Source organism: Leopardus geoffroyi, chromosome C1 (genome assembly GCF_018350155.1).
Source record: "Leopardus geoffroyi isolate Oge1 chromosome C1, O.geoffroyi_Oge1_pat1.0, whole genome shotgun sequence".
Lineage (NCBI taxonomy): Eukaryota > Metazoa > Chordata > Mammalia > Carnivora > Felidae > Leopardus > Leopardus geoffroyi.
This window is the reverse complement of record NC_059328.1, coordinates 19,079,323-19,104,975: the sequence shown is the minus strand read 5'-3', so window position 1 is coordinate 19,104,975 and position 25,653 is coordinate 19,079,323. Positions and strand designations below refer to the sequence as shown.

Sequence of the window (25,653 nt, the reverse complement as noted above, 5' to 3'; positions counted from 1 at the left end):
AGGCACTGGCCAAATTTAAACCGAAAGATGAACTTGTTGGGTGTCTTTTCAGATTATGGGAGAAGAAGAAAGGAGAGAATTTCTTAGTCATCTATGATCCACTCAGAATTCACAGTGAGTCTGCCTGACCGGCTGACATCACAGGGACCTGTGAACCACCTCTGGGTTCCAGGCATTTTAAATATCACTGTTTGGAAGGGACAAAGGGATAAATGTTGGACACCCCCACCGGAGCCTGAAGAGAGGGGCCTTTCTGTGGCAGACACCGTGGGGCTAACAAGAGGCTAGGAGCAACAGGACTACTGGTGTGGCTCCAGGGAGGTCAGGATGTGGTGGGGTCAAGGGTCAGACAAAACTGAGTCTGCCCTATGGTTCTGCAAAGTACTGGGCACATGACTGACTTTCTCCCCAGCCTTAGTGCCTGCGGCAAAGGAGCTAAAAAGCACCTGGGCTCAGATGAGATTAAGTTTAGCACAGCACCAGGCACATAGTAAGAGCTCAGTTAACAGCAGGTGCCTTTGCTATCAATTTTACTTGGACTTCCTTAAATGTACTTAGCCCAGGGGCACCTGGGTGGCTCAGTCAGATTCCGACTCTTGGTGTCAGCTCAGGCTTTGACCTCAGGGTTGCAAGTTCAAGCCCTGCATCGAGTCTTGATCTCTGGGTCATGGGCTGAAGCCCCAGGTCAAGCTCCACATTGGGTGTGGAGCCTGCTTAAATGTATTTGGTCCAAATGCCTTTTGCTCTGAATGAGCTTTGAGCCGTCTCAGTAGCCACAATGACATAATGGTTCCCCCCCAAGTCTCGAGTCTCACAAAACCCAGGGAGGGTGGGGGGCATGGAGCTTGTTGAACCCTCTTCCCAAACAGGGAAACTGAGGCTCAGGAAAGAAGGGACTGATCCAGTGTCACCGCCTGAGCTAGACACTTTCCACCGTCCTCCACCCTGGTCCCTAGTCACACCAAAGCCACACCTCTGGAGTCCGTCTGGACCCTGTCTGGACTGCCAGCCCCAGCACGGAGCCCCAAGCCCAGTCTGTGTTTAGCAATAGAGTCCATCGAATGAATGAATTGTCACGGACCCACGTGAGAATGAGATGGAAACGATGGTCATCCTCCCCAAGAAAAGCGCACATGTGGACACACACGTGATCATATGCACATTTGATGGGTTCATAGACCCCTGACCAGGACGCCCTGACCTAGGTCTCTGTGGCCCTGGATCACTGGTGTGGCCTCTCTGAGCTATCCAGGGACGACCTCACCACACCCCACATCTGCTGGGTGAAAAGGGGCTCCCAGCTGGGCTTCCACCAGGGGACCACAGAGCACTCCCCACCACCACATCTCGGCCAGTGGTCACTGCTGTTATAACCACTAAAACCAGGAACTGCCAAACCAACCACGCTCCCACATGGCCCCAGGCCGCTCCCTGCAAGTGCTCTTTGTATTTCAAAAAGAGAACCTTTATTACTTATTCTTTTCCTCATTAGAACAACTTTAACAGCAACACAAAGTAAAGCATAAGACTTATCTGCAGACACACTGGAGCATACCCAAAGGCTTATCAGCCAAAGACCACTGTGAAGGTCAAGTCTGTCTGTCTGTCTGTCTGTCTGTCTGTCTCTCTCTCTCTCTCTCTCACACACACACACACACACACACACACACACACACACACACACACACACACACTCAAGCATGGCCTCTCTTGGGGCTCCCAGATCCTTCTGCCAGGGACAGCTTGTCAGGCCCAACACATGCTGCCGCGTAACAAATCCAGGGGCCAATACCAAGGAGGTCTGGGGTGGGCAGCAAGGTGCAAGAGCTGGGCAGGGAAAGAAATGACCCCATATTCTGACAGACTCTACAAATGCCACCCCACTCCTTGCCCAGGCCCTTCTGTCTTTGTGCTGATTCAAGTGCTTGGACAAGCAGATTCTGAGAAATGGTGTGTGTGTCTCCTGGGCTGGTGAAACCTGCTCGAACTGTGATCAGTGACTTGAGCTTAGCAAACCCAGGCCTGGGAGGCACCTCTGGGTGGAGAAGACTCTGGCAGCTCTGATGGGCGCCCCGAGGGGTGACGTGATGGGGGGGGAGGGGGGAGGAAGGGAGACTGAGGACAGACTGCTGCTGACATGTCCCGACCCAGGGGTGAGAGTCAGGAAGAGGGTGACGCTTCCAGAGTTTGGTTTTGTTTCACCCTCCAAATTAGCATCAGTACTTCCATTTGCACGGAAGTCGGCAGCCAGACAGCTAGCAGGGCACGGAGGCTCAAGCCAGTTCTGTGTGGAAAGGCACCAGATGGTTTGTTATGAAACACATTTTGGTCAGAAAATAGCTGGGGTTTTTGGTTCCTGGGAGGACAACAAAACCAGAAAGGAGGTGCAAGCTGGGAGAACGGAGGGTGAGAAGGCAACTTTGGCATGGGATCTGGTTCTAGTGTGCGCTCCACCCCTTCCACGTTTGGGGCCCATTTCCTTGCCTGTAAAACGGCGACCAGATAGTCCTGACCAAGTCTAGGTGTTGGGCTCCACGCATTGTCCCAGGGAGCATGGGGACTCGGGGCTCAGAGACACCCGCACAGACGAAACAGGAGAGTGGGCACACGCTCATCGATGGGGGGAGGGGCAGGGCGGGGGACGCCGACAGGGCAGTCACACAGAGATGATTTCCACTGTTGCAGTCAGACCCTGGGAACCTACGGGCAGCCAGACAGAAAGCTCTATGCCAACAGCACCATCGAGGAGCCCCCGGGGGCCACACCTGCCGTGTGTGCTTTAAAGTGCCAGCTACGCGTTGTCTTTGGTCAGGGGCTGCCCCTCTGTCTCTCAGGGCCCGGGGAGGGCCAGGGGCTCAGGCCCACACCTGCTGGGGCCCTGGCACAAGACTCGGGGCTCCCCTGAAGCCACAGGGCCCTCCTGTGCTCAAAAATGACAGCTTTCTATAAGGTGTGGGGACGCCTCCAGGGAAATTTGGGTCCTTAGAAAAAGAGAAGGGACAAGAAATGCTTTGGTCACCGTCCTGATACCCACAGCAGAGCAGAGCTTTCTCAGGACAGGGCAAAAAGCTGGTTAAAACACTGCACTTGTGCCTGATGCAAAACTGGCTTCCGAGGTGAACCAGGAGTCGCTGAATAAATATTCAAGGCATCCTTCAGTTCTTAGGATAAGAGTGTGGCAAAAAAAAAAAAAACCCAACTTCTCCTTTCCCCCTGCTTGACCGGACGCGGCTTTGATTTGCAGGCCAACGGTGCTGCCAACCGGAAGAGGGTGGTTGGGGGCCCTGGAGCTGGCCGCCCCCCCCCCACCGCTGCCACAAGAGGCTTTGGTCTGTCACGTGTCCCGCCAGCCCCGGGGACCTCAGAAGCTGAAGAGGTCATCCTGCTCGGCGCCGCTGCTGTCAGGCTTGTCCCAGTCGACAGGTGAGAGGCACTGGGCGTAATGGATGTCCTGTGCTGTCAATCCAGTGTCCAGGACCTGAGGGTTCGTCCGAGACTGGGCAAGCCTGGAAGGCAGAGCTGTGTGAGCCGAGGGTCCCCGAAGGGGCTGGCGGGAGCCTGAGCAGCCAGTCCAGGGTCAGAGTGAGAGGGCAGGGATGGGAGAAGGCCAGGACACCGGGGCCAGAAGGGAAACCCCAGGATGTCAGGAGAGGTGGAGCCTCTGACCAGAGTCTACCCTTGAGGGCTAACGGCTCAGAACACTGGGGGGCAGTGGCATTCCCGCCACAGAGAGAGGGGCTCCACACCCCCAGCTCCACCAGGAAAGGGCAGGGAAGGGCCGTGCTGGCGAGGTCAGTGAGGGGCATGTGCGGGACGGAGACAGTTCAACTAGGTGACTACTGGCTAGAACTGTGTTCAATACAGTGCTGTTCAAAACACAGACTTAAAAAGGAAGAGAACCCAAACATCCAAAGAACAGGGGGGAGTTAAGTAAATTACGACTCAGGTCCTTAGAAGCACGTGAGGGAGCAGTGAACAAATGAGGTGTTTACAAGGAGTTGGTAACAGCCTGGGGAAACACTCCTGGTATGTCAATGTTAGGTGAAAATCGGGATCCCCAAATGCAAATACCATGAGCTGATCAATGCCAAAAAAAAAAAAAAAAAAAAAAAAAAGAAAGAAAAAAGAAAAAGAAAAAAAAAGTGTATATGTATAGGATTAGCGTGAATTAAGCCCAAAAGTCTGGGCTGTGGGATTATAGGATGGTGTTCTTTCCTGTTTAATGCTCTGCTGATTTTCGAAGTTGTTAATAAAGGGCACATGATACTTAAGTAATCTGGAAAAAGCGAACGGAAGATTTTCTTAAAATGAGGGGGTTGCAGTCAGTTAGTGAAGTTAGTGAAGCAGGGAGGACAGTGAAAAGAATGTCTTTGCCTCCACGAAAGGGCCAACCATGCTGACCCCCCCCCCCCTTCCCTGGGCTGTGCTGAGGGGTTATCTACCAGGCTCCAGCAGGAAGGGGCTGGGGAGGAAGCAGAGGGCTGCAGGGAGCTGCCCAGGGTCCCCAGGGAGACAGAGGGTCCTGACTGCCCAGGCCCAGTGCTCAGAACCCTGAGCTGCCCAGGCCTCTCTTCAGCCCAGCCTTCTCAGTGCCATGTCCCCAAGCTGAAGGTAGTCATGGCTACAGGGAGGGCCCCTGGGAAGATGGGGAAATGCCACCACCCTCAGGCAAGACCAAAATACCTCCTTGCTGTGCCTGACATCCCTCCTCTGTGTATCGCTCTACGGGCTTAATTAAGCATTGCCCCCTCCCTGCCCCTTTCCACAACTGCAGAACCTCTGGAGGGAACAAAGCCTGCAAAAAGCCAGGTTCTGAAGGCTACACCAGGTGCAGGGCGAGGAAATCAGCCTGAGCTGCGGAGTGTTCAGTTCAGCTCAGGCTGTGGTAGAGAAGCCACAAGGAATAGCTTTTGATTCAATAGCAGGGGCTTTTTAGCAGACACGGGCAACCCCGGATAGTGAGTTCCCCATCCCTGGAAGTATCCGAGTTGAGATTTTTGCTCTGGAGAAGATCAGAGTTCATGTTCTCAGACAGGCAAAGGACCCTGGAGAGCAGCCCACACCTCCTTCCCCAGCACGAGGAGCCCAGCTACCGTTACCTTGAAAATGCTTCATCCAGGCCGTCATCCAGCTCCTTGGGGAAAACAAAGCAGGAGACATGAACCCTCAGTGGGGGAGCACATGCTCACAGCCAGGGTGTCCCAGCCCTGGATAAGCCACAGGGACTCTGGACACAAGCATAGGGGTCTGGCGGGTACCTGGGGAAAGAGGCACAGGCAGACCCCCCACCTGGCGACTGCCACGTGCATCTCAACCCAGGGACTCAAACCTGGGATGCGGAACAGGAAAAAGAGCACAATTGGGTGGGTACAATTCCCAGCTCTGCCACTAGTCGAGTGACACCTTGGGCAAGTTGCAGCTCCTCTTTGGGACTCAGCTTTTCCTTCCATAAAATGAGTGGGTTGGATTGGATGAGGTCTATGGCTTTCAAGTTCCAAGAGCAAGAGGGTAGGGAAGACAATGTTCTTGCTTTCATCCACTTCCAAGAGCCATGCCAGAATTCCAAGCTCATGAGGGATGAAATGATGGCAGGAATCCCGAGCCTAGGTGGGAAAACACTGGCAAGGGCTCCCTGCAGCCTCCCTGAGTGGATGGGTGGGTGCCAAGGGTGGATCCCAGGCAGCAGAGAACAGGTTCATGGTGCCTACAGGTGGCCCCCAACAGGGACCAGGATATGAGTTTTCAAGTCTGCCAACATTCCAGATTCTTTAAAATTAAACAGACATGACAAAATAACGATTCTGCAATGGATTCTAGACGAGGAAAAGGACACGGGGAGGCGGGGGGGGGGGGGGACACGTGGAGAAATGTGACTATGGCCTGTAGATTACATAACAGTATCAGATTGATGTTAATGATTTTGATCACTGTAACGCAGTGATGTTAGATGCTGACATTTGGAGAATTTGGATGAAGGGTGAACAGGAATGTTTTGTACTGTTTTTACAACTTTTTTGTAGTTCTAAAATTATTTTCAGATGAAAAAAATTTTTAACTTTTGATAAAAAAAAAAAAAACCAACCCAGGTTCCTCTGGGAGACTCTGCAGGCAGAGGTCATCATCTTTATTGAAGGGATGAAAAAGCTGAGACACAGAGAGGTCAGGGGGCTTGCCTGGAGTCACAGAGCGAGTCAGAGGCCAACTGCTGACCGCCAGGCCTCAGACTCCTCCTTTAGATGGTGGGGCGGGGAGGGGTGTCAGGAGCAAACTGTGCCCACACCAAGAACAAGGGAGCCTTTAGCTGGTCCTGTGGTGGGCCGACTATGGACGCTCAGACCAAGAGGCTGGCCATTGTGAGGAGACAGCTGTGCTGGGAGCCAAGCCTGCTGGGGAGGCAGCCCCGAGTTCAAAGGGGACATTGTTTGCCCCCCACCCTGGGCCTGGGCGCTGCTGGGCTGGGTCTGGCCCTCCCAGAGGACTGAAGTCATGCGTGCCAGGGCCCAGGTCCTGGAGCAGCCTTAGGCCTCAACCAGGATCAGGCTGAGGCTCGCTGTGAGATCCCTATGGGGTCCCCAGGCCACATGACCACTCACCCAGACAACGCTGCTATTGTTCAAGGCTTGAGGCCTCGGTGCCTCATCCATGTTAGTGGTATTAGCGCTGACTGTGGACAGCGGGGCCTTGGCCGTCTCTTCCAAGTCCAGCAGGTTCCCAGTGGCAACCACTATGAGGGGTCCAGTCAGGTGTGTCAGTGGGAGGAACCGCCTGTTTCCAAGCCCCATCTCCCAGCCCGATCCTGGAGCCTCCTGGGCTGTTGTGGTCTTGACTCTCTCCTCAGGCATGGCCTTCCCAGGCCTATCAAGCAGACCACCCAGAGCCCCACCTGGGCACCTCCCGAAGCAGCTGGACGGTGAGAACCTCTACCCAACTAACATTTTAGGTTGAAACTTTTACATTCGCAACAGGTGTTAAGTTTTGTTAAGCGATCACATAATAAGATGTTAAATGTATACAGAGAGATGTATACATACATTTATATAGCTGCACAGGAACATATTTGCAAGAACATGCACCAAAATGAGCAATCTTCCCTTCTAACCACATGTTCTAATTTATCTATAATGAACATGTATTATTTATTTAACAATAAAACACAAATAAAAAACCAAGGGTTTGCCCCAGCCCAGGAGGGAGGGGGGCCCTCAGGATGAAGGGCAGACCCAGAGACATGCAGCTGATTCTGGCCCCACCCCCTGCCCAGGACTCACAGCTCTTCAACGATGGGGTGTTGTCACGGAGGCCCCCACCCAGGGCGTCCCCTCCTTCTTGGCTGGCTTTCTCCCTCTTCTCCTTCTCTGTGGGACCAAGGCACAGGGCGTTGGAGCCCCACTCCCAGCACTCGCTGGGCAGGGGAGGTCTGCGGCCACTCTCAGGGGGCAGGCATTAGATCTCCAGCAGAGAGGAGAGAAACTCTGTAGACTTAATCCTCACAATCACCCTGGGGGCGGGGGGGACAGCTGTTCCCATTTCTTCACAGGGGGAACAGGGACTCACAGAGGTGAAGGGACCTGTCCAAAGTTACCAACCAGGCAGCTGATGAAGTGGAGAGTCAGGCCTGGACTCCAGGGACTCTACCACCCACCCCACCCCCTCCCCCCCCTCCCGCCAACTCCTTTCTACTCTGTCAGCTTCCCCAGCTCCACCCCCACCCACCACAGTGTCCCTGAACAAGGCTCACCTTCCTTGGACACCTGCCAAAACTCAAAGGCAACTTTGAAGGCCTGGGCTACTGTGAGGGTGACAGCCTGGGCCTGAAAAACAGGAAGCCGGGTGGGGGATGGGTACAGGTCAGGCAGGTAACAACAAGTGAGAAATGTAGGCCCGGAGGCTGAGGCTCCGCTCCTTCAAGGCTCTGAACTTCCAGACAGGCAAAAGCAGAGTCCTGGCCCCGCCCAGGCCACCAAAGCAGCCTGGGGCGTAATGAGGCCAGAACCACTCCAGGCAGCTGGGGGCCCCAGCCACGGCTCCCACCTCTATTCCATTCCCAACCTTTGCAATGACTGCTCACCTCCACCTTTTCCCCTTCCCTTTGGGCTTCCCTATATTCAATTAACTAGGAGGCTTACTTCCTCCAAGAGCCCTCCCTAATTACCTGAGGACTTCACACAGAAACTGAGTCCTTGAAATTAGAGAACAGAAAAGCCAGAACTGGAAAGGGCCCAGTCACTGCCTGAATGAGCCACAGTCAGAAGCAAAGGTTACACTCTGGTTAGCCCTATGCTGGGTTGGAGGGACTTACAATTGGATCCCAAAAAAGGGAGGAGGAGGCTTGTACATTGCCTGACAGGAGCAAAATGTCAATGTGTACCTGTGTCAGGGTACCAAAACCATTCAGCGCCATATACCTGTAAGAGGGGGCCACATCTTGGCCTTTCACCCCCGAGGAACTCCCATCCACCCCTTCAAACCCGACTCAGACGTCACCAGCTCTCTCAGGTCACCAGCACTGGTGCCCCACAGCTCCACCTACCTTTCTCTGGCATCATGCATATGGAGGTGTCACCAGTTCACATGCCCGTGTCACCCTATCTGGGCCGCTGCCCAAAGGCAAGAATCTAGTCTAAACACCCCTGATCCCCAGAGCAGGCCAAAGCCCTCCAGAGGTGCAATAGGCTGGCTGCACTCCTTCTGCCCAAGGGGCAGGCCTCCTGAGGCCTCGCTTGGCCAGGACCTGCCCCAGCCCACATTCGTCTCAGCTCCTTCCTCTCTCTGCTTCCAGTTCAGGGTTAATCACAATCCGGCTTCTGGGAGCGGGAGTCCCAGAGCTCAGCTGTAGCCGGAAGCGGCATCTAGTTTCTGTCTGACAGCCTGGGCCTAGGGAAGAAAGCACCAGATTCTTTCAAGTGCACAAGTTCAGGCCTAACCAGTCTCAGACCCACTCTCACACCATCCACCAGACAACTTGGTTTAATTGAGAAATGAAGCTGTGGCTACTGCCTTCAAAACGCTTTTTTTTTTTTTTTTTTTTAATTTAAAATCCTTAAACAAGCTGACTGATCCATGCCAATTAAACTTCACGAAGTATAAAATCTCATTTGAATGTCTCCGTCATTTACATTTTTGATGGAAGTACTGGTGCTTTATGGCAAAAACCTAAATATGGTAATTAAGTATGAAACTCTTCACAGCTGTTTACAATTTAAGCTGTCACGTCTGAATCAAGTTTAATAGACACAGTTACCATTGAGAATTGCCCATGAACTAAAAATATGGGCTGATTAGCAGCCGGAGTCAAATCACTATACACCCAAGAAAGGGCTGGTCACCTAAGGTGGCAGGGAGATGGAAACATCGCGGATTTTTGCCTCCAGGATATCTGCGGGCACAAACCTGATACTGTTTTTGCATAAATCAACTTGTTCATTTGCATACATCCCCGCCCTTTTGCCCCGAAATCCCGAGCTGTAAGTAAACCAAATATAACCCGAGATGCACATGTGTGCAGGTGGCTGCAAGCCCAGGCTGGGCAGGGACTGGGAGCGGGGTGGGCCCAGCTCTCTGGGGCAGCATTACAAGAAAGGACTGCTAGGGCCTGCCCACCCCCCCAACCCCTGGGAGGCCTGCCTTCCCTCACTCCACAGGCTGCGAGCCCAGCCCTCCTCAGAATGCCTCTGGCCTGTGGCGTTCTTCTCACCAGGACTGGGTTCTAACACCCAGTGTTACATGTCCCTGTCTCGTTCCCAGTGACCAGGCTGTTAGCTCCTTCAAGGGGCCAGGTCTATCTAGCTCAGGACCCCCCAGGATCCCAGATCCTAGCTTGGTACTCCCACCAAGTCGGGCCACGTGTCCCTTATGGCCTTGCTGCCCCAGAAGCATAAATCCTGCACAAAAGGATTACCCGAGGAATACCAGTGCCCACGTGAGGGAGAGCAGCTCTGCCCCCCGCCTGCTTGGGGTATAATCAGGGGGTGTCACCTTGCTTGCTGTCAGTCCACCTGCACTGTATTCCTGGGTCCCCCACTGAAGCCCTAACCCCACCTTCACTTCAGAACCCAGAGGCAGGCTGCAGTGCTGGCCGAGGCCTCCCAGCTGGGCAGATGGAAACATTTCCTTGTAGAGAAACTCATCCTGGCCGTGCCTAACAGCAGTCACCGGGAGAGGGAGGCCTGGTGGCATGATGCCCGAGCTAAGCTGAACCGGTGGGTGACCCAGAAAGGAACCCCTTCCCCCGACCCCGGGTGGCCACAGCTTCTCACTCATGCAGGCAGCCAGGCGAGAAAGAGTGGGGAGGTGGAGACTGTGGGCCGCCGGCCAAAAGCAATGAGGGCTATGTCAGCATCCAAATTCAAGTTCCCCCTGGCGGGCTGCCTCTGCTTTGCCACACCCCAGCTCCAGTGACATGGGAGTCCTCACCCACCAATCCTACCATTTAATTCTGCACCTGTCTTTGCACATGCTGCTTCCTGTGCTGGGGTGCACGCAGCCTTTCACCACCCGGACCCCCTTTGTCTTGGCCGGCAAACTCCCACTCATTCCTCAGCTCTCAAAGCTCGATTCAAAATGTCTCCTGCTCTGGGAAGTCTTTCGGACCTCCAGTGAGACTTAAGAACCTCCACCCTAGAGCCACGCCCCCCAGTTACTGAATCCTGGCTCTTCCCTGGCAACCATCTTGTTGGTGTCTCCATGGCCGATCCCCTGGGGCTCCAGTGCCCACCACAGGGCTCAGCCCCGGGCCAGGCAGCAGTGACGTCTGTGGAGTGACAAGTGACACTTGTCAGCAGGTGGGCTGCAGAACCTGAGGCCCTCGTTTCACCTCTGCCTCCTCCTCAGATGTGTCCACTAAGCCCTGAGAATCTCAGCATTTCCAACGTGGCCAGGCTCCTGCCAGCTTGCGCTCGGCTGGGGCCTTAGGAGGGGCACAAGAACACCGCGTCTGCATCAGGTGGCCCGTACACTGCCCTGGGCTGGCGGGCTGAGGGGCTTCCCCGAGGCTCCCTGAAGGGGGAAAGCCAGCTGGGGAAGGCTGGGTATGCTGTGATCGAGCCAGTCAGCCCCTGGCACAGAGGACAACGTGCCGGGAAAAGTGAAGAGCCTGGGCCCAGGCGGCCTGCAGGAGCCGTTCCCTCTGCCGGATCAGGGCGCTGTTGTCAGCACCAAGCAGCGGATAGGCTGTTTTCCTCAATAACTGACCTCTTGGCCTGGGGCAGGGTGATTTTGTTCAGGCCTGTCTAAAGTCCTCTGGCCCGAGGGCAGGCCTCCCTTGAGCCGCTGGGCCAGCATCCGCTTTCTTTTGCCTCCGACCTTCCCTTCCCAGAGGAAGCCTCTGCAGCTCAGAGCCCCTCCGCACCAGGGTCCACATTCTGCAGCAGTGGCCGTGGGCCAGCTGCCCCAGCCCAGCGCCTGCTCTGGTCAGTGGAGAGGAAGAGACAAACAATGGAGACGTAATGAGCCTGTATTTTTAAGTCAGTGTGGCCTCATAAGAGACAAAGCCAAGAGTCACTGTGACAACAAGGCTGTCATGGGAGAAGCCACTGTAGCTCAGGGACCTGGGGCATCACGAGGCCTTGGGTGAGTGTCTGGCGACACTGAGTCTGCAGGAAAGAAACAAGGTGCACAAAAGAAAGGGGCCTTTCAGAACAATCCTGGAGGTCACTGAGGTGACCTCTTCATTCTGCTGATGGGCGGGCAGCCCACAGAAGGGCAGGGTCTTATCCACAGTCACACAGCACATCAGCCAGGATCAGACCCCTAATTGGTCTTGTCCCATAGTGCTGCCTACACGAGACCTGTGAATCACAGCCCCAAAAGATGTCCATGTCTAATCCCTGGAACTTCTGAGTGCTACCTGGCACCACAAAAGGGACTTTACAGGTGTGACTGAGTGGAGGATTTTGAGATGGAGGGGGATTATCCTGGATTCCCTAGAGGGCCCAATCGCAAGGGGCCTTGTAAGAGGGAGGCAGGAGGGTCAGAGCTAGAAACAGCAATGTGACAATGGAAGCAGGAGGGAGACTGGAAGGGGCTTCACCGCTGGCCTCAGGTTGGAGAAGGGGCCCGGAACCAAGGAATGGTGGCCTCTAGAGACTAAAAAAGGCAAGAAAGTGTGTTCTTCCCTAGAGCCTCCAAAAGGAACACACCCCTGCTGACCCACTTAAGACTTCTGACCTCCAGAACTGTAGCAGAATAAATCCAGGTTGTTTTAAACCACTAAGTTTGTGATTTCTCACAACAGCAATAGGAAACTAATACTATATCTCAGGCAGGCCCTGATGCATAGCAGGAAGCCTGAGGGGCACTTAAAGACTGTGATGTCCTTGACGAGTCCTGGATGAGAGGGGTAGGGGAGAGGATCCAAGGACCACTGGGCATGGGGACTGGGGCTCTGGACTCTGTACACAGAGGTCAACGGAGGCCAACACTCAACGAGTAAATGTCAGGAACCTCCTCACAGAGCAGATGCTCAGACCTCAGGGGCCTCCAAGACGAAAGCCCCAACACCAAAGGTGGACACAGCCTGGCTGCTTGTCCCAAAGTTCAAGACAAATGCCCAGAGACCACTGAGGCCCATCTCAGCCGGACACGGCCAGGGAGTAGCCTAGAAACTGGCGCAGGGAGCTTGTGGCTCCTCACGGTCGTGCCGGGAGGGGAAGAACATGGGTTTGAACCCTCACTCTGCCCAGCTGGCTGTGTCATCTTCAGCAACAGCTGACCTCTGTGAGTCTGCTTCCTCATTAAAGATAAAAACAACAAAGACAGTAACAGCCACCACCTCACAGAGGGTTAAACAAAAAGAGCCCTTAAAGCCTACCACTGAAAGACACACATCGTAGATGCGAAAAATAGCCATTTCCCTCCCCACTCTGGCTACAGCAAGCCAGGTCCCTTTGCCATTCCCGGGACCCTCTGATCACCATTCCCCAAGGACTAATTCCTACAAGACCCTGCACCCCCAGACCATACTACAGACCGCCCCCATCCAAATCTCAAATCCAATCACTCATGTTACAGAGAGGAAGGTGCCAGGGCACTCACTGGGGACACGGGCCTGTCACCACCCACAGGCCAGGCTGACCGCCTAGGGCAGCCCACTCTGACAGGGCTGTGGCCTTACTCAGTGCTCTCAGCATCGTCTTGGGGTCCCCGGGGATTTCACACTTCCTGTTAAGTGATGCCATCTTTGGGTCCTGCCTCCCCTACCACACAGAGCCCCCAAGGGCAGGGTTGCCAAGGCAGAGCTAAAGCCTGCCTAGGCCCAGCCTCTCCGCACTGACCATTTTCCGCTTGGTGCAGAGGAAGGCATGGCACTCGAGATTCTCGTTGTGCTGGCTCTGTGCGATGTACGCAAACACTTTGTCGTGCATCTTGTCTGCTGTGCAGTAGGAGATCCTGAAAGGCAAGTGGGAAGTGTCACCAAACCCCGGCATGGGGCCTGACCACATCTGGGATGCCCCATAGGGCATCTCCTCTGAGTCCCCCAGAGCCTCCTATCCTACTCCCTGAAGGTAAAACTCAGGAGATGTGGCCTTGATCTCTGGGCCTGGCATTCTGGGTCATTGATGGCATGGGGGGGGGGGGGGGGCGGGTACCCAGGCTAGGCACAAAGGAGCGGAAGGAAAGACTGAGGGCACCTCCCCCCGCTGCCCCCCACTGAGCCACACCTCAAAATGGTAATAGCTAAGCCCTTCTTTCTAGATATCACTTCATTTAATTCTCAGAGCTGCCCGAGATGGGCTCCATTATTCCCACTTTCCAGATGAGAAAACTGAAGCTTACGGTCTCAGATCACCAAGCTAGTGGCAGAGCTGAGATGTGCGTTCACCTGAGGATTCCAGAGGCTGGAATCCTTCAGGGCTTGCGCTGACTAGACAGGGAAGGGGAAGCTGGACACTTCCCCGCCCACTGATGCCCTGCACCAGGCCTCCTCTCCTGCCCAGAGGTCGGAGGAGTTCTAGGTCCTCTCTCCCAGGGTGACTGAGACTGCTGGCAAATTCTCCCAGAGCTGTGAGCAGAGGCGGAGGAGCTGGGAGTAGCACGAGGGTGTGTGAAGACGGCCAGACCAGGAGCCCCATTGGGTCCAGGAGGAACACAGAACAGCTCCCTCCTCTTGGAAAACCTGCCCTCCCACCGTCCCCCCCCCCCCCCCCCCCCAGTCTGCTGCCTCCCTGCTGGCTGCTCATCCTGAGAATCTCAATCTGAGAGGAACTGGCAGCCCAGAGGTGGGACAGGAGCTCAGCAGACTCTTTCCCCAGTGTGGCCCCAGCTTTAATCAGACATGGACACGGGGATCAGCACCATTAAGACCCCCAGGCCAGCAGCTCCCTCTTCTTTATCTCAGGGGATCAAGCTTCCTGCCACCTCCCCTGGGAGGCCTTCCCAGGTTTCCTCAGACAGGCCCCTTCTTCTCTGCCCTCTTGGGAAACACTCTAATCTCCTATTTCTTCCCCTCCATTCCCTCCTTGAGGGCAGGGGCTGAGGCCTCCCCTGGTTAAAGGAGGCAGGCAGAGTCAGAAAGGTGAGAGGAAGACACCAGCCAGAAACTCTAAAGCCACACCCTCCAACACACCCCCACCCTCAATGCCCCCAACACTGCTTATGCTCCAGCGGATGGAACCACCTGCTTGGAGACAAAGCAAGAGGGTGGAGGAATGCCTGGCAGCTGGGTGCCTGCCGGACAGAGCTCCAGCCTCGGTGCTCCCAGCTCAGCTACTACCTCACCGTGGGGCCCTGGGCAATTCCCTGGGCCTCAGCTTCTCCATCTATAAAATGGACTGTCCCTTCCAGCGCTGAAATCCTACAACTGATCAGCCAACAGAGGGAGTGGGAAGAGCTTGAGGTTCCAAGGGCTAGGCTCTGTCTCCTTGAGAATGGCCACCCCCCCCTGCCCCCATACCATTTACACTCTGGCCTTGGGACTCTGCCTTGAGGCCTCCCTGAATGTCTGGCCACATGTCCAGAGCTGAGCTGCTATATTCACAGCGGAAGGAAAAGGCAGTGACTCCGCAGCCCTCTGCTCCAAGCCTGACTCAGCAGCATGCTTGCGGAAGGGGAGTGGGGAGGAGGGTCCTAGCCCTGACTAGGCCTCAGCTGCCTGCTGCAACTAGCAATAATGACAGCAGCAGCTGCCTTTTAACCAAGCACCCACTGTGAGCCAGGGGCTGTGTACTCAGCACTTCCTAACAGCACTGGGAGGAGGGATCTGGCTCCTCCCCCACATACACACAAGGAAACTGAGGCTCCAAGTTCACCCAGACAGGAAGTGCTGGTGCATGGATTCAGGAAGGGCACCCCACCCACCGCCCCAAGGGACAGAGCGAGGGTGGCCAATGCTGAGCATACCTGTAAATGGACACGTTCTCAATGAGCTGGTTGGTGATGTTGTCGGTCAGGATAATCCCCCGTGGTGACACCTTGAGAGTCACTTTCTGCAGCTTCTTCCCGCTGGCCTTTGCCTTGGGGCAGACATGGGTCAGAGAAGCCTGCCTGCCTCACTTGGGAGCTGCTCTCATGGGCTACACCTAGCTGGTCTAAGTCCCAGACCTGAGGCCCATGTGAGGTCTCAGAGATGGCAGACAAACCGGGGAAGACATTAGTCAACAATGCTCTCTTCTAATAAACACAGGGACAACTGCTGTTCATTAAGTACCCACTGTCTGCCAGACACTGGAACTTGAGTCATCTTATAGGCAACAGAGCTCCTCCCGAGGAGGAAATAAATGAACTCAGAGAGGTCAAGGGACCTGCCCAAGGACACACAGCTAGGAGGGACTTCAGGCTCTGAGTGCTGAGTGGGCTATCTCAACCCAGCAGCATCACTCCTGGGGACTCTCCACTCTACCCACTGCACCTGTGAGGGTCTGAGCTGAGGGGTCTGAGACCACCAAGGGAAGAGCATTTCTAGGCCACGTTTACTCAGGAGGGGGAGTAAGGGAGTGGGGAGATCTGGTCTCTGGTGGGCTACCCTGTCCCTCAGGCCACAGGGCAAGTGGTTGGGTGACAGCAACCTCCCCACTACTCCTTGCACTAAGTCACTAACCCTTAGGCAGGGGACCCGAGTTGGGGGGAGGGGAGACTAGGAGGGGCCATGGCCACAACAACGGGAGAGGAGGACACTGACCCTGACCCCACAAGCCCAGTGGCTCCTGTCTACCAGAGTCCCTAGGCCGGATGCAAGGGGACTCAGGGCAAGAACAGCTCAGACGCATCCAATCAGGGGAATGAGCAGGGGATGAGTGGCACCCCAGGAAGAAGCTGGCCCTTGGCTCACGGCTCCCCCACCCTGATCGGGGCTCACCGTGGCCACAATCCTCTTGACGGCAGCAGCCGACAGCTCCTCGCCCTTGGGCTGCTCCACCAGCGTCATGCCCAGGTACTTGAGGCTGAAGAGCATCCCCTCGAGCAGTGTCTCCCGAGTGTCCGTCCAGTTCTCTGGCAGCTCTGGGCAGGACGGGGACAGGCCTCAGACCCTGTCCTCCCGGCCCACATTTCCTAGGAAGACCTAGCAAGGCGCACTGGGGTTGTCCATCTATCATTACTTTTTATCTATAATAAAGGAATAACCCACCAAGCACCATGGCAAGAAGTCTTACGTAAAATATTCTCATTAGGACAACCTATGAGGTAGGACACTTTTATCATACCCACTTACAAAGACACTGAGGCCCAGGGAGGTGAAATCACCCAACCAAGTCCACTGAGCCAGCAAGTACAAGAGCCAAAATCGGAACCCGTATTTTCAAGTTCAAACTCTTTAACACAAACTTGCTGAGAGCAAACTATGCTATTTTCTTCCTGAATCTTTCATACAATCCTGTGAGATGGATTCTATCCTCACCTTACAGATTAGGAAACTGAGGCTCAGAGAGGCAAAGTCATCAGACAAAGTCCACGTGCAGTGAGTAAAGGGCTGGAGTCAGAACAGAATTCAAACCTGGGTGGTTCCATGGCCCCAGCCTGCTCTGCATAGCCGTAGAGAGGAAGAGAGGTGCGGTTGTGGTGGGGAGGGGTGATTTCTCAAATGACATTGTATGAAGGCTGCCTGAATCAGCAAACCTGGGTTCAAGTCCAGAGCAGGGCACATGGGAGGGGTCCTCTGAAAACTCTACCCACAACTGAGGTCAGGAAGGTTGGAAAAGGCCGGGGTGAGGCCAGCTCACTGGGTAGGGGAACTGACTGGGAGAGAGAACTGGAAAAGCCCCTACATAGCCCTACTCATGTGAGAGAGGACCCTGGTCAGACAGAGGAACAGGAGGGCAAGTGTGGTCTTCATGAGTGGTTTGAACCATCCCCAGGGTTCTTCCTTAGCAGCCCAGAGGCACCAGATCACTCAGCAGGGAAGTAATGAGGACCGAAGAGGAAGGAGGTTTCTAGGAATCCTTCCAAGCCCAATCAGCAGGACAAACGAACACTCCACGATCCTGTCAGTCAGCATCTCTGATGCTGCAATGGAGGAGGTATTATGATTTTACCCATTTTACAAATGAGAAAACTGTGAGTGCTTCAGCTCACACACAATCTAGGACAGGGCAGGATCCAGATAGGAATCAGTTTCCAGGGTCCACCACAGAGATGGCCAGGGCCAGCTTCTCTGGACTACTTTTTGGGAGAGGAGCTAGGACAACCCTGTGCCCTCCCCGCTCTTCCAGGGGCCCTCAGTGGCTCTGAAGGAAGAGCCATAGGAAGAAAGCTCAGGACTGGGCATCGCTGGTGCCAGGGCAGTGGGCCCCACCTACAAAGCACAGCAGGTTCCGGGGTTCCTGTGATACTGGGCCCAGCTGGAAACACTGGGTCCTCTACCCTGTCTGGGCCCATGCTGCTCCTTACAACAACCGTCCTGGAGTTCTAGTCCTCCAGGGGCTCTGCCTCCTTCTCCACCAGCCAGAAGGAGTCTTGTATACCCATATCTCTCTGGGTTTGATTTGAGCAGGCCACTGTCCCTTTCCGAGACTGCTTCCTCATGAAAAAGAATCCATGTGTGTTGAGGGAGGGTACAGGTATACCCAGTCCCCCTATTTGAGACCCAGGTGAGCAGGGACTTGCCGACTGGTCATCCAGAGCCTGGCATGCAGCTGGCACTCCGTATTTGCTGAGCAAAGAAATGACCTGGACAACTCCCAGTCTTCTTTCAGGCCTGCAGGGCCACCCTCAGCTCTGGGCCCTGGCCCACTGCCCTCCAACCTGTGCACTTGGGCCACCACCCCAACACGAGGCCCAGTCCCTGCTGAGAAGCCCCCAAAGTGACCTTATCCTCTGCTGTATCAACCATGAGGCCTATTTCATTTGATCGTCCAAAAAAGAATCAGAAAGTCCCTGAGGTGTCTCAGTCCTGCGTTGGGTGACGGGGGCCCCGGAGCAACTCAGACCCGAGCCTTGTTCTTAAAGAAACCAAGAAAACCACCACATCATCAGCGCAGAACAGAACTATCAAGTAACACAGACAACAATAACAAAGCAGCTCTTACCATTACTTCTAACATTCACAGCTGCCTTGCAAGCAGGCATTCTTTCATTCCAGTTTCACAGAGGAAAGGGAGGCTCAAAGGACCAGTAATTTGTCACAATGGTTGACTCTCAAGTTCAAGCTCCTGACCATTAGCCGATACTAACTTCCCATGAGGCAAACTACCTTCATTTTAGCAAAAGGTTAGGAGGAAGTTCCTAGAGCCAGAGATATTTCCTCCCACAATTCCTAATTCCTTAGGCTTCCTCTCTGTAGGTACTCAGAATAGCACTTTCAACCCAACATGCATCTAAGCAAGAACGGCAAACTACATGTCGCCATGCCTATCACTAGTGTCCTTGGCAGACATTGCCAATCAATTGCAGCTCTATTCCCTCTGATTTACAGGCTTTGGACTGTTTCTCAATACAAGGCTCCAGGCAGGCAACACTAATCAATCAGGGGTGGCCTTGTTCATCTGCCTATCCACCCCTGCTCTACAGCAAACATCCTTGCTCCCCCCATTCTTATGTCCCTACTCTCCCATTTCCTCAGGCTCAGCCTTTCCTGGCCCCTCTCCAAAGCCACTTCCGCTCCTTCCATTCCAAAGGGCCAAAGCTTGCCAAGGTCACAGATGACCTTTCTGCCGTCAAAATATTCCCCAGTCCTCCCTGACCTCTGAAATGTTTGTCATAGTCTGCATTCTTCCTTCCCTGGCCTGACCCTTCCCCTATTCTATGGCCTCCTGCATGAGGAGGGCCCCAGTAGACTGGTTGCCACTCATCAGCCATGGAGACCCTTTGCCAGAACTCCTCACATGACAGATGATGAAGCTGAGGCCCAGAGAGGGATGGGACTTGTGCAAGATCACACAGCAAGTCAGAGCTTTCTCCCCCTGCACCCCCACCCCCACCCCAAGCTCCTAATCTACTACAGGCAATCCCCACAATGACTACTGGGAAATGACAGTCTCCTCTCCCACAGTCTCCTCTCCCACAATACCCCTGCGTGCACAGACAGGCACATGCACACCCAACACAGAACACACACACGGAAGCTCCAACCATGTAGAACTTCTTCCTCCTGATGTACCATTTACTTTCCCACTCCTACGCCTTTGCTCAAGTTCCTTCTACCAGAAATGCCTTTCCCTTCGTTTGATTGAAACCCCTTGCATCCACCCTCATCCAGGAAGCCTTCCTTAAGGGCAAAGGCCTTCCTTAATCCTAGAATCCCAGTTCTGACATTGAGTGATCTTGAACGAATCAATTCCCTTCCCTGAGCCTCAGTTCTCTCATCCATACAATGGGGGTAACAACAGTCCCCAGCTCACAGGGCTGCTGTTTCCACCCTCTGGTGAAATAATAATGAAATTATTAAATGTAATGTGCTTAGCAGAGGGCCTGCCCATGGTCATACCTCCTGATGGGGCCTCATCCCTCCTGTCAGTGGGTTGCCTGTGCCTCTCTCGAGCGTGGACTTCCTTCTCCTCCTCCTACAGCCACATCACCCACAGCCAGCAGCTGTCTTCCATCTGCCTTCTTGAAAGACTTCCAGTCATGTCTGTCTCCCTCAGCAACTGGAAACGGTGAACTCCTGGCTAATGTTGCTTACTCTGCTTCGTCCTTGTCCCCGTTCCCGTTATGCTGCCCTCCCAGGCCCTGCAAGATCCTCCTTCCCCTCTAAGGAGGGAACCCTGCTTCGGCTCATGTACTTCTTTTTTTTTTTTGAATGTTTATTTTTGAGAGAGAGACACACAGAGCAAAAGTGGGGAAGGGGCAGTGAGACAGGGAGACAAAGAATCAGAAGCAGGTTCCAGGCTCTGAGCTGTCAGCACAGAGCCCGATGCGGGGCTTGAACTCATGAACCACGAGATCATGACCTGAGCTGAAGTCTGACGTTCAACCCACTGAGCCACCCAGGCGCCCCCTAGGCTCCTGTCCTTCTAGGTATGACTCATCTTTTCAATATAAGGTCTCCCACACCCTCCCTGAAGAAACCAACACGTAAGAGCACTGGATAAAACAAACACAGAGTTCATGCCTGCTCACCATTCAGAGACTAGAGGCCACATGCTCCTCCCTAGGAAGAGCCTGGGACTTCAGGAAGAACTCCCAGAGGCCCCTGGGCAAATACAGGCCTGAGTCCACAGCCCTGTTCCGGTCCTGGTTATTTTTGGCCCTGTGGTGGGTAATGACTGTGCTATTTTAACTTAGCAATTTTACAGATGACCCTGCTGTCAGAGTTGGCTGGGGATGGACCATATGCCCAGTTTTACTTGCGGCTGCAAACGTGTGCTCTTTCCTCATCAAGGTCCCCTGCCCAGGATTCAGAGCTGGGCGAGGGGGCTGCCCAGGAGACCCAGCCTGGCTGGTGTCTGGAACATCAGAGCTACAGCCAAACCCAGGGGCCATGGGGAAATCTCGAAGGGCCTTGGCCTCCAGCCTCCTCCAGCCTGGTGGGGAGATGGCCTCAGAAGCCACAGAGTAGACATCTCAGAAGGGGACTCAAGCTCTGCCATGACCTGGAATGCGGTTGCTTCTCTAGGCCATAGCCTTCTTGTCTGACAAATGGGTTCAGTCCCTCAAGAGCATCATTCAGAAACGGGTTCAGCATGTAAAAAGTGCCAGGCAAATTTCAGAAGTTGTTAAGATTATCCAAAGAAAATTATTAAATGATAATGGCACAAGCTCTCACTTCCTAGGCACCTCCTTAGTCTGTAAGAGAAAAGCACGCTGTCAAGGTTAAAACCATGCGGTCTGGAGATGGGCTATGGGCTTCAGTCACACCGTCTCCCTGGTCCTCAGTTTCCTCACTTAAAAACTGGGACAAGAAGCATGTCCACCCCGTGGGGTTGCTGTGAGGGTGAAATGAGTTCACATGCCAGGTGGGCTTAGAATCATGCTTGGTACACACTGAGGGCCACTGAAGTGTGAGCTACTGTCATCACCACGGGTCAAGTGCAAAGAGCTTGGATGTGCACATAGCCACCTGCAGTATTTTGTGAGGAGAGCAAGGATATGCAGGACTCCCACTTCACAGATAAAGCAGCTCAGAGGAGTCTGGCCATGACTCATAATTGACAGAGCTGGTCTTGGCCTCCCACAGTGCTGTCCACCCACTCCTGCAGCCCACCAAGCCCCTCCCCGGGCCACGCAGAGGTCAGAGGGGCAGGCATCGTGTCCTGCACGGCTGCCTGGACAGAGTGCCCTTTGGTGGGTGGGGGTGACCTGACTCCTGCAAGGCACACGTCCCTCCCTCGGCCACCAGACCTGTGAGAAGCAGGGCCCCAGCCTCCAGTTAAATGTCCCCTGCCCCTGCTGTTCCCTCTGGCTGGAATGCTATTCCCAGATTCCTCCCTCCTGTATTCTCATGTGTGCTCCAAGTCACCGTCTTGGAGAGGCCACCCCTGTCTGCACTAACACCGTCAGGGCCCCCCCCACCCCCTCCCTGGGTGCCGTTTCCACACATGTCACCCGACGTGCCACCTCTCTGCCTACGGCTCTCTCTGGCTCCTGGAGGTGCCAATGCCCACCCAGACTGGGGCATGAAGGGCTTCCAGCCCCAGCACCCTGTGCCCACCCCTGCCGGGAACTGCCCCTCAGATGGAGTTCCCGAAGAGCACATTCTCCACTGCCTCCCAAAGCTCTCCACAGGATGGCACTCCAGTCACTCACGCTGGTGACTTATCCACTTTTTGGACTCTCTTCTCACTTCTCCTAAAGGTATTTCTTGAGATCTCTTCCCAGATAGATGGCTCACACTCAGATCCTTCTCTCGGCATCTGCTTTCTAGAAGAAGCAGAGTGGTCATACCAGTCTACGGAAGCTGTCCCCATTTCCGCAGTTCCTCGATCTTTCTTCATAGCACCGAGTTCATAGCGCAGTTCCTCGATCTTTCTTCACTACTTATGACCATACCTTTCGTTTGCACCCTGGTCATTCTGTCTGCCTCCTCCAACAGACGGCAGCACAATGGGCCGACAGACTGGCTTATTCACCAGACTCCCCAGTACCTACCAGTGCATGACACATAGTCTGTGACCAATAAGTAATATGACTAGGGGGGTTATTTATAATATCTTTTATTGTAAATATTACAAGCAAGTACAAACAGATCTTCTGTCTCCCACATACTACCATAAACTAGCTTTACTGGAAACTGTGCCGCGTTTGGAGTTCTCTGACAGCCTGGCACAACCCATGAAGAAGCAAGTCTGAGGGTCAGAGGATCTCTCTTGGAAAAAAGGGTACTGTGTGGCCAGGATAAGCCACCTTTCCAGGCAGCTGGAAGAAAGGAAAATCCCTGGCCAGGGACTGAGATCAAATATTCAATGCTCCCGAAGAGATGGGAAAAAGGCCATGTGTGGGAGAAGGAGAGTTCTCCTTCAAACTCAGGACTAGTTGGGAGACAGAGGGCCATGAGGTTCACAGCAAAAAAAAAAAAAAAAAGAAGAAAAAAAAAAAAAAAGCCTGGGGTTTTAGCTTGCTGTGACCTCAAGCAAACTGCCTCCCTTCTTTGGGCTTCAGTTTCTCCACAAATAAAACAATGATCATGCTAATCCCAGCTGAGGATCTTGAGGGGCAGGAGCAAGTCACAGCTGATAGCAGGTGTCAAGCCTATCCTTAACTCCACTGGCTTCAGTTTGGTCCCAAAAGTCAACCACAGGGCTCTGGCCTTGAGGGATGGGCCCAGGGCCTGTCTGGAACACCACCCCAGGCCAGGCTACCCCAGCACCTCCACCCCAGACACACCCCACGGCCTCCCTCTCTATCCTGTGGCCACCACTGTTCTCAGAGACTGTCAGCACAACCTGGGGTGGCACCTGCCCCAGGAGGCACAGTGATAAGACCCCTGGGCTGGGAAATTTGGAGGGCTGCTTCTAGGAAGCTGTGTTGGAGACTGAGGCTCAGGTTTTTTTTTTTAATCTCTGACAGGGGTGACGGGGGATGTCTGATAAGAATCCCTGCTCTATCACCTGACATGAGCAAATGAAATAACAGAAGCAAAAACACTGTGTAAAACATAAAGTGACAAAAGCAGTTGTTGTTATTTTATTGAATTCTTTTGCCATTCCAGGCAAGCACTATTTCATTTAAGACACACACACACACACACACACACTCCAGCTGGGTACTACTGTTATGGACAATTTACAGATAAGGAAACTGACACTTAATAACGGGGGACAGGTGAAGATCCCACCCAGATCATTCTGGGTCCAGAAGGCTCAGAACAGCACTCTGGGGGTCTGCAGGGGACAGGAGTTCTCCTCTCCTTTCCTCTGCAGGTGTAGATGGGCTCTGAGCCCCCAAAACTTATTCCACCAGAGCAACAGTCCTGTTGAGGGTCCACAGGACAAGAAAGGCGAGTGTGGGACAGAAGGAAACCACCAATTAGGTGCCAGGAGGAAGCATTATCAATAACTTTCTCAACACCCCTGTCAGGTTAGAATTTTCATCCCCATTTTGCAGGCGAGGAAACAGAGTCAGAAAGGAAAATGACTTGTCCAAGATCAGAGCAGCAGGAAAAACTCTCTTCCACCATCCAAGGTGGCTACCTCTCCCCTTTCCCCAGAATCAAAGAGGCCTCTAAGTGTTCTTCCCTTACCCAGCACCCCATCCCTCTCCCATCCCAGGAAAAAAACTGTAGGGTTCCCCCGCTGAAACAAACCATTATTCTCAGAAGTCCTAGTCAAATCCCACAAATATTTAAAGGGGCTGTTTGGGAGGCCAATAAGGGTGGGAGAGGGTGCATCCCTGGCCTGGCCCGGACCAGCCCTAATGGGTCTCTGACCCTACCCTTACCAGCAGTCACCAGCCCAAGTTCTGAACGCCAGTCTCCGTTTAGGGGGTGGCCACAACTGGAACAGCAGAGTGGGGGCAAGAGGGGGGGGGGGGCAGGGCGGGTTCTCTAGGCCCAGACACGCTGGCACTCGTGGTTCGAGGGAACTCGGGCTCCCCTGGCGGAGCCCTGGAAAGAAAAGGAAGCGGGGTGGGGTGCAACTGTACTGTCAGTGGTTTCTAGGTGCAGGGAGAAGCCCAGGTGTTTGACAGGAGGGTGGGAGGGTACGGAAGTCCTGCTTTGGCTCCACATCTACCAGGAAGGCCTGTGTGACCCCAGACAATCCACGCTCTTTCTCCTGGACAGAAAAGAAGGACTCGGGCTGGGTTTCTCAGGCCTCAGGGGAAGGTGCCAGGTGACGGGTTCCCTGAGAGTAATTCGAGACGAGGAGAGGAGGGGGGACGGCCTCCCAGCCTCCCAGACGCCCCCGAGAGAGGGTGGCGGCGAGCCTGCCATTCGCCTGGGCGCCGCGGGACTTCGGAGGCCCGAGAGGGAAAGTGTGAGAGAAAACAGGTTTCAAAATCAGCCAGAACGTGGGAAGAGGAGGGGACGCAAGGGTCTGGAAGGCTCGGTGTGTGCTACGTCCTGAGACCCCAGGCTGAGCCTCGCCCCCAACCTCAAGTAGGTACCTGCGAACCCCCGCTCACACCTGAGTCGGTTTCTGGGCGTCTAAAGACGACCTCAAGGGCTGGACTGCGGGGAGGGGGCACGTGGCCGCCCGCCGGCCGCGCACCGAGCGGCTGGGGCGCAGGGTGCGGGCATCTCCCCTAAGCCCCGGTGCCCACTCCTCCTGCCCCAGGCACCGACGCTGAGGTCCGGTCTCCCCTCAGCTGCCCCGGGCGGCGAGGGGGTCAGGTGCCTGAGGTCGCGCAGGTCTCTTCGTCTCACCTGCGGCCCCTCCGACTGCCGCTTGCACCTGGGGATCCCGAGCTCCGCGCTCTCCCCCGGCTTCTGCCCCTCCTCCCCAGCCGCACAGAGCGGGCACAGGAGTGGGAGCACAACTTGACCCCGGGCGACCCCCCCACCCCGCAGGACCCGGCAGGGCCTCAGGGCACCGGGCAGGCAGCGCCTCTGTCCCCGGCACCCGCGGGAGGCCGGTCCGCGCGGCCCGAGCCCCCCCGCCACCCCGGCCCCCGCCCGGCCCGGCGGACGCGCACACACTCACTCCGATGCCGGCCGCCGCCCCCCCAGCTCTGCTTGGCGAGGCTGGGGCTCCGGATCAGCGCCCGCCCCGCGGACTTGAGCGCGTCCATGGCCGCTCCGGCCGCCGCCGCCGCCAAAACTCCGTCAGGGAAAACTTTCCGCCGGGGCCGCGCGGCGCGCGGGCTTCGCGCTCCTCCCCCCGCGGCGCGAGGGCCGCGCAGGCGTCCGAC

General features: G+C 54.9%; 1 protein-coding gene across 4 annotated transcripts; it reads right to left on the bottom strand.

Moving 5' to 3' along the window:
* Positions 1-1,443: 1,443 nt before the first annotated feature.
* Positions 1,444-25,645, bottom strand: LDLRAP1 (low density lipoprotein receptor adaptor protein 1). Of its 4 annotated transcripts, none has more exons than XM_045476117.1 (9): positions 25,446-25,645; positions 16,292-16,434; positions 15,337-15,449; positions 13,272-13,386; positions 7,739-7,811; positions 7,269-7,355; positions 6,594-6,724; positions 5,100-5,134; positions 1,444-3,506 (listed from the first exon to the last, which is right to left on the bottom strand). In XM_045476117.1, exons 1-9 carry the CDS (start codon positions 25,531-25,533, stop codon positions 3,362-3,364), a joined length of 930 nt encoding a protein of 309 aa, XP_045332073.1. In that variant the 5' UTR covers positions 25,534-25,645; the 3' UTR covers positions 1,444-3,361. The 4 variants fall into 4 exon arrangements, with proteins under 4 accessions (XP_045332073.1, XP_045332074.1, XP_045332076.1 ...); XM_045476118.1 differs by having other exon boundaries at positions 5,100-5,131; positions 25,446-25,635; XM_045476120.1 differs by lacking the exon at positions 25,446-25,645 and adding an exon at positions 19,856-20,185.
* Positions 25,646-25,653: the final 8 nt, after the last annotated feature.